At 64.9% G+C, this 6,831-nt stretch overlaps 2 protein-coding genes across 2 annotated transcripts; one reads left to right on the top strand and one right to left on the bottom strand.

Annotated features, from left to right (window-relative positions):
* Nucleotides 1–754: 754 nt before the first annotated feature.
* LOC130606329 (host cell factor 1-like) lies at nucleotides 755–5,569 on the top strand (the record flags this gene model as incomplete). Its single annotated transcript, XM_057422578.1, has 7 exons — nucleotides 755–1,066; nucleotides 1,793–1,911; nucleotides 2,171–2,302; nucleotides 3,139–3,324; nucleotides 4,150–4,474; nucleotides 4,911–4,974; nucleotides 5,189–5,569. Coding segments are annotated over 7 exons (1,178 nt in total), but the record flags the coding sequence as incomplete, so codon positions are not given.
* Nucleotides 5,570–6,024: 455 nt separating this feature from the next.
* LOC130606330 (vasodilator-stimulated phosphoprotein-like) lies at nucleotides 6,025–6,825 on the bottom strand. Its single transcript, XM_057422579.1, has 2 exons — nucleotides 6,623–6,825; nucleotides 6,025–6,252 (listed from the first exon to the last, which is right to left on the bottom strand). Exons 1-2 carry the CDS (start codon nucleotides 6,674–6,676, stop codon nucleotides 6,043–6,045), a joined length of 264 nt encoding a protein of 87 aa, XP_057278562.1. The 5' UTR covers nucleotides 6,677–6,825; the 3' UTR covers nucleotides 6,025–6,042.
* Between the last annotated feature and the right edge of the window lie 6 nt (nucleotides 6,826–6,831).

Raw genomic sequence — 6,831 nt, 5'->3', positions numbered from 1 at the left:
TACAGGGGTGCTATGGGGGGTACAGGGGTGCTATGGGGGGTACAGGGGTGCTATGGGGGTACAGGGGTGCTATGGGGGTACAGGGGTGCTATGGGGGGGTATGGGTGTGCTATGGGGGGTACGGGTGTGCTATGGGGGTACCATGGGGATACAGGGACCCATACAGCACCATGAGGGTATGGGGACACTGGGGACACTTGGGATATGGGACATCATGGGGATACAGGGGTGATATGGGGAGACCATAGTGGACAATGTCTCCATGGGGGTGGCACATGGGCAGGGTGGGCTTGGGACCCCCATATCCCACATCCCTTTATCTCGTATGCCATATTGCAGTATCCTTGTACCATGTATCGTGTATTACCGTATCTCTCACCCTACATCCCATATCCCTATACCCTGTATCCCATATTCCCATATTCCACATCCCATATCCATATACCTCATATCCCACATCCCATATTCCCGTATCCCACATGCCATATTCCATACCCATATACCTCATATCCCACATCCCATATTCCTATACCCTGTATCCCATATTCCCGTATCCCACATGCCATATTCCATACCCATATACCTCATATCCCACATCCCATATTCCTATACCCTGTATCCCATATCCCACATCCCATATCCCAAATCCATATACCTCATATCCCACATCCCCTAGCCCATATCCCTATACGCTGTACCCCGTACCCCACATCCCGCCCCCCAGGTCCCTTACCGCATCCCCCCTGTCCCGCAGGCACGGCGGAGCCCCTGGACAGCGGCGCGGAGCCCGGGGGGGCCCCCCCCGAGCTGGGGGTGCCCGAGGGCGCGGGGGGGCCCATCCCCATTGTGCTGACTCAGCAGGACCTGGCGGCGCTGGTGCAGCAGCAGCAGCAGCAGCAGCTCGAGGCCGCCCCCCCCGGCACCCCCCCGGCGCCGCCGCCCCCCCCGGCCCCCCCCCAGCTCCCCACCGAGGCCTTGGCCCCCGCCGACAGCCTCAACGACCCCCCCGGCACCGACAGCAATGGACTGGGAGAGGTGGGGGCCGCCAGCGGAGCCCCCAGCGACGGTGAGTGCCCATTGACCCCATTGAGCCCCACTGATCCTATCGACTCCCATTGAGCCCCACTGATCCTATCGACTCCCATTGAGGCCCATTGATCCTCATTGACACCATTGATCCCTTTAACCCCCATTGAGCCCCATTGATCCTATCGACTCCCATTGAGGCCCATTGACCCCACTGATCCTATCGACTCCCATTGAGCCCCATTGATCCTCATTGACACCATTGATCCCTTTAACCCCCATTGAGCCCCATTGATCCTATCGACTCCCATTGAGGCCCATTGACCCCACTGATCCTATCGACTCCCATTGAGGCCCATTGACCCCACTGATCCTATCGACTCCCATTGAGCCCCATTGATCCTCATTGACACCATTGATCCCTTTAACCCCCATTGAGCCCCATTGATCCTATCGACTCCCATTGAGGCCCATTGACCCCATTGAGCCCCACTGATCCTATCGACTCCCATTGAGGCCCATTGACCCCACTGATCCTATCGACTCCCATTGAGGCCCATTGACCCCATTGAGCCCCACTGATCCTATTGACTCCCATTGAGCCCCATTGATCCTCATTGACACCATTGATCCCATTAACCCCCATTGAGCCACATTGATCCCATTGATCCTGTTGAGCCCCACTGCGCCCCATTGACCACATTGGGCCCCATTGAGCCCCATTGAGCCTCATTGACTCCCGTTGTCTCCCATTGACCCCCCCCAGGCCTGGCCCCCCCCAGCGCCTTCGTGTCCCCCCCGCCCGTGGTGGGCACCAGCCCGGCCAAGCTGCAGGCGGCCGCGGCCCTGGCAGAGGTGGCCAATGGCATCGAGAGCGTCTCCGTGGTGAGAGGGGGCTGCGGGGTCACTGGGGGGCAGCTGTGGGGCACAAGGGCTGGTTATGGGTCACTATGGGGTGGCTATGGGGCAGCTGTGGGTTACCATGGGGCACTTATGGGTCACTATGGGGCAGTTAGGGGTTACTGTGGGGCAGATATCGGTCCCTACGGGGCAGATCTGGGTCTGTATCGGTCGCTGTGGGTCCCTGGGGGTCACTGTTGGTCCCTATGGGTCACTGTGGGTCTCTGTGGGTCCTGGGGTGCAGAAGCAGGAGCCGCCCCCCCCGAAGGCGCTGCTCAAGAAGGAGAACCAATGGTTCGACGTGGGCGTCATCAAGGGCACCTCCATGATGGTGACGCACTACTTCCTGCCCCCCGAGGACGCGCCGCCCACCGACGTGCGTGCCCTGCGGTCCTAGGGGTGTCTATGGGTCCCTATGGGTGCTCTGGGTCCCTGTGTGTGCTGTGGGTGCCCCTGTGGGTGCTCTGGGTCCCTATGTGTGCTGTGGGTGCCCCTGTGGGTGCTCTGGGTCCCTATGTGTGCTGTGGGTGCCCCTGTGGGTGCTCTGGGTCCCTATGGGTGCTGTGGATGCTGGGGGTCCCTGTGGGTGCTGTGGGTCCCTATGGATGCTGGATGCCCCTGTAGGTGCTGTGGGTCCCTATGGGTGCTGTAGGTCCCTATGGGTGTTGTGAGTGCTGGGCGTCCCTCTGGGTCCCTGTGGGTGCTGGGGGTCCCTCTGGATGCTGTAGGTCCCTATGGGTGTTGTGAGTGCTGGGGGTCCCTCTGGGTCCGTCTGGATGCTGGGGGTCCCTGTGGGTCCCTATGGGTGCTGTAGGTCCCTATGGGTGTTGTGAGTGCTGGGCGTCCCTCTGGGTCCCTCTGGATGCCGGGGGTCCCTGTGGGTGCTGTAGGTCCCTATGGGTGTTGTGAGTGCTGGGCGTCCCTCTGGGTCCCTCTGGATGCTGGGGGTCCCTGTGGGTCCCTATGGGTGCTGTAGGTCCCTATGGGTGTTGTGAGTGCTGTGGGTCCCTCTGGGTCCCTGTGGGTGCTGTAGGTCCCTATGGGTGTTGTGAGTGCTGGGCGTCCCTCTGGGTCCCTCTGGATGCTGGGGGTCCCTGTGGGTGCTGTAGGTCCCTATGGGTGTTGTGAGTGCTGGGCGTCCCTCTGGGTCCCTCTGGATGCCGGGGGTCCCTGTGGGTCCCTATGGGTGCCCCACGCCTCGTGCCCCCGCAGGACGAGGCCGGGGGCGTCCCGGACCATTCCCAGCTGCGGCGCCAGGAGCTGCAGCCGGGCACCGCGTACAAGTTCCGCGTGGCCGGGGTGAACGTGTGCGGCCGCGGCGCCTTCTCCGAGCTGGCGGCCTTCAAAACCTGCCTGCCCGGGTACCCGGGCGCGCCCTGCGCCATCCGCATCAGCAAGGTACCGACCCACGGCCTGCCCCGTGGCACTGCCCCACAGAGACCTGCTTCCTGCCCCATAGCGTGACCCACAGCTTCAACCAACCCCCACAATCAGGGGGTTGGCCCCAAACACATCCTTCTGACTGTGTCCCCAACACCCCCATTGCCCCCCATTACCCCCATTATCCCCATTGCCCCTCATTACCCCCCATTACCCCCATTGCCCCATCACCCCCATTACCCCCCATTACCCCCATTATCCCCATTGCCCCCCATTACCCCCATTGCCCCATCACCCCCATTACCCCCCATTACCCCCATTACCCCCATTGCCCCATTGTCTCCATTACCCCCATTGCCCCCCATTACCCCCATTGCCCCATCACCCCCATCACCCCCATCACCCCCATTACCCCCATCACCCCCATCGCCCCCATCACCCCCATTACCCCCATCACCCCCATTGCCCCCATCACCCCCATCACCCCCATTACCCCCATGACCCCCATTCCCCCATCACCCCCATTGCCCCCATCACCCCCATCACCCCCATCACCCCCATTACCCCCATCACCCCCATCACCCCCATTACCCCCTATTCCCCCCATTACTCCAATTACCCCATCACCCCATTGCCCCCATCACCCCCATTGCCCCCCATTGATCCCCATTGCCCCATTGACCCCATTGACCCCCATCACCCCCATTGCCCCCATCTCCATTGCCCCCATCACCCCCATTACCCCCATTACCCCCATCACCCCCATCCCAATGCCCCCATCACCCCCATCACCCCCATTACCCCCATCACCCCCATCACCCCCATTGCCCCCTGTGCCCGCAGAGCCCGGACGGGGCGCACCTGACGTGGGAGCCGCCGTCGGTGACGTCCGGGCGCATCCTGGAGTACTCGGTTTACCTGGCGATCGCCGGCGGCGCGGCCGAGCCCCGGGGGGGCTCCGGTGCCGGTGCCGCGGGGGGGGGCGGGGGCCCGGCCCCGCTCGCCTTCATGCGGGTCTATTGCGGGCCCAGCCCCTCCTGCCTGGTGCCCGCCGGCAGCTTGGCCACGGCGCACATCGACCACAGCACCAAACCCGCCATCATCTTCCGCATCGCCGCCCGCAACGACAAGGGCTACGGCCCCGCCACGCAGGTGCGGTGGCTGCAGGGTGAGTGCGGGGCTGCCCCACACGTGCGGGGCTGGGCTCTGGTGTGGGTCCTGTGGGGCTGCAGGCCTGCCGTGCAGGTGGGTGATGGGACCCTGGGAGGCTGACCCACGTGTATGGGGCTGGGTTACGGTGTGGGTCCCACAGGTCTATGGGCATGCCATGCAGGTGGGTGACGGGGCCCTACGGGGCTGACCCACATGTATGGGGCTGGGCAGTGGTGTGGGTACTAAAGGGCTGTGTGCCTGCTATGCAGGTGGGTGATGGGACCCTATGGTCCTGCCCCACAGGGGCAGCCATGGGGCTGGGTGCAGGGGGTGAGAGCATCACCACAGGGGACGTGGCCGCAACTTGTGGGGCTGCAGCTCTTGCTGTGATGGGACTTGTGGGGCTAGAGGTGCCCCCCCATCACCCCCCAATTCCCGCCTCTGCCCCACAGAGTCCAGCAAGGACGGAGCCGGGGCCAAACCCGCCAGCAAGCGCCCGCTGTCTTCCCCCGACCTGTGAGTGGGATCGGGGGGGATCTATGGGGCTTGGGGGGATGCTATGGGGGTGTCTCTGGGGCTGGGTTGGGGCACTGGGGGTCTTGCTGTGGGGCAGGAGAAATGGGCCTGGCCAAGCCGTGGGGTGTGTGGGGCTGGGCTACGGGGCAGCCCTGCCATGGCTGTGGGGTATCGCTATGGAGCAGCCCCACATCTCTACCCCCTCCCCCCCCAGGAAATCCGCTCCAAAGAAGCCGAAGGCCGAAGGGCAGTGAAGGACCCCGCGGGCCCCTGCCCCATAGTGGTGGGGGGGAGGGACCGGAGGCCGCTGTGGGGCTCAGGCTCCGCTGTGGGGCAGGAGGGGGAGAGGGGCAGGGGGGGATTTTTTTTACCTGTTGCAGTTGCTGGATGAAGTTTTGTACTCGCTGCCCCTCCCCCCACCGGCCCCCCCTGTACAGACCCCCGGGGGCCGCTATGGGGCAGCCATGGGGCGCTGTGGGGCAGCCCAGCCCCCCCCTCCCCCCCGTGTATTATAGTGTATTGGGGGCCCCTCCCCCCCGTAACTGTCGTTTTTGTGCTATTTTGAGAATTAAAAGACATTTTTTTGGAGAAAAAAATGGGGAGTTTGCTTGGGGGGGGAGGGGCAGGGGTGGGGTTGTGATGACGTAGAAGAGGCGTCCGAAGGAACGTCACCGCTTATTGGCTGTCGGGGGGGGGGGGGGGGGGGGGAGCAGCGTTGTGGCAACCTCATTGGCTGGAGAAGGGCGGGAGGAGCGGGGCCAGCGGCGCGCCCGGGTTTTGGCGGGAAAGAGCACGTGCTCCTGGCGCTGGTTGGAGGGAGCGGGGCCAGGCCCTTGCTGCCACTGACCCCCCCCTCCCCCATTGGGTCCTATTGGGGGGGGGCACCCCAATAGGCGGGGCCCCGGGGGGGGGTCAATGCGGATCAAAGCAGGGCTCATGAATGGGATCATTTATTGGGGGGGTCAAACGAGGCCGCACTCATGAGCCCCCTCCCCCCCCCAGGGAACAGGCACAGCTGTGGGGCGGGGGGGGCACGGGTGGGTTGGGGAGCACAGGGGGGTCCATGGCTCAGTCCGGGGGGGCGCGGAAGGGTCTGTGCCTGTACTGGGGGGCACGGGAGGGCCCAGGCCTGGGGTCGGGGCTGGGGGGGGGCCCAGGCGTCACTTGGGGGGCACAGGGGGGGTCGTCACCCCCCACCTCGGTGTCGAGCCCATAGAGCCCCAGCAGCTCCCGCTCCAGCTCCTCCAGCTCTTCTTGGCCCAGTCCAGGGCTCAGCACCTGGGGGGGGGACACAGCACCCATCACCCCAAGCACCCATAACACCCCCCCCAGCACCCATCACACCCAGCACCTATAACACCCCCCAGCACCCATCACACCTCCCCAGCACCCATCACCCCCCAGCACCCATCACCCCAAGCACCCATAACACCCCCCCAGCACCCATCACCCCCAGCACCTATAACATCCCCCAGCACCCAGTACCCCCAGCACCCAGTACCCCCAGCACCCATCACCCCCCAGCACCCACCACCACCCCATCAGCCTCTTGTAACCGCTCCTGGCCCCCCCATAGCCCCCTTATAACCCCCCCATCACCCCCTTATGCCCCCCCTTTACCCCATAGCCCCCCCATGCCCCCCCGTACCTGCCACCAGTGGGGGGGCGCGCCGGGGGGGGCCCCGCACCCGCACAGCTCCATGGCCAGGTGCAGCGCGGCGGCCGCCACGTGCTGGGGGGGGCTCTGCAGCCCCAGCCCCCCCGCGGCCCCGTCCCGCAGCAGCGCCCAGGCCACGCCCGGCGCCCCCCCCCGCCCCCCCCGCGCACCGCCCCCAGCGCCAGCGCGAACTGAGCCAG

This window comes from Pezoporus wallicus, unplaced genomic scaffold (genome assembly GCF_028554395.1).
Source record: "Pezoporus wallicus isolate ANWC-B61680 ecotype Strahan unplaced genomic scaffold, APGP_CSIRO_Pwel_v1 contig_13278, whole genome shotgun sequence".
Classification (NCBI taxonomy): domain Eukaryota; kingdom Metazoa; phylum Chordata; class Aves; order Psittaciformes; family Psittacidae; genus Pezoporus; species Pezoporus wallicus.
Note: the sequence above shows the minus strand (reverse complement) of the source record. Positions and strands in the feature narration are given on the sequence as shown.

Bases quoted from the DNA above. Each gene is read 5' to 3' on its own strand.
- LOC130606330 (XM_057422579.1), bottom strand. From the start codon at position 6,676: ATGGAGCTGTGCGGGTGCGGGGCCCCCCCCGGCGCGCCCCCCCACTGG. The intron at 6,253-6,622 runs GTACGGGGGGGC...TCCCCCCCCCAG, and splicing joins CGCCCCCCCACTGGTGGCAG to GTGCTGAGCCCTGGACTGGG.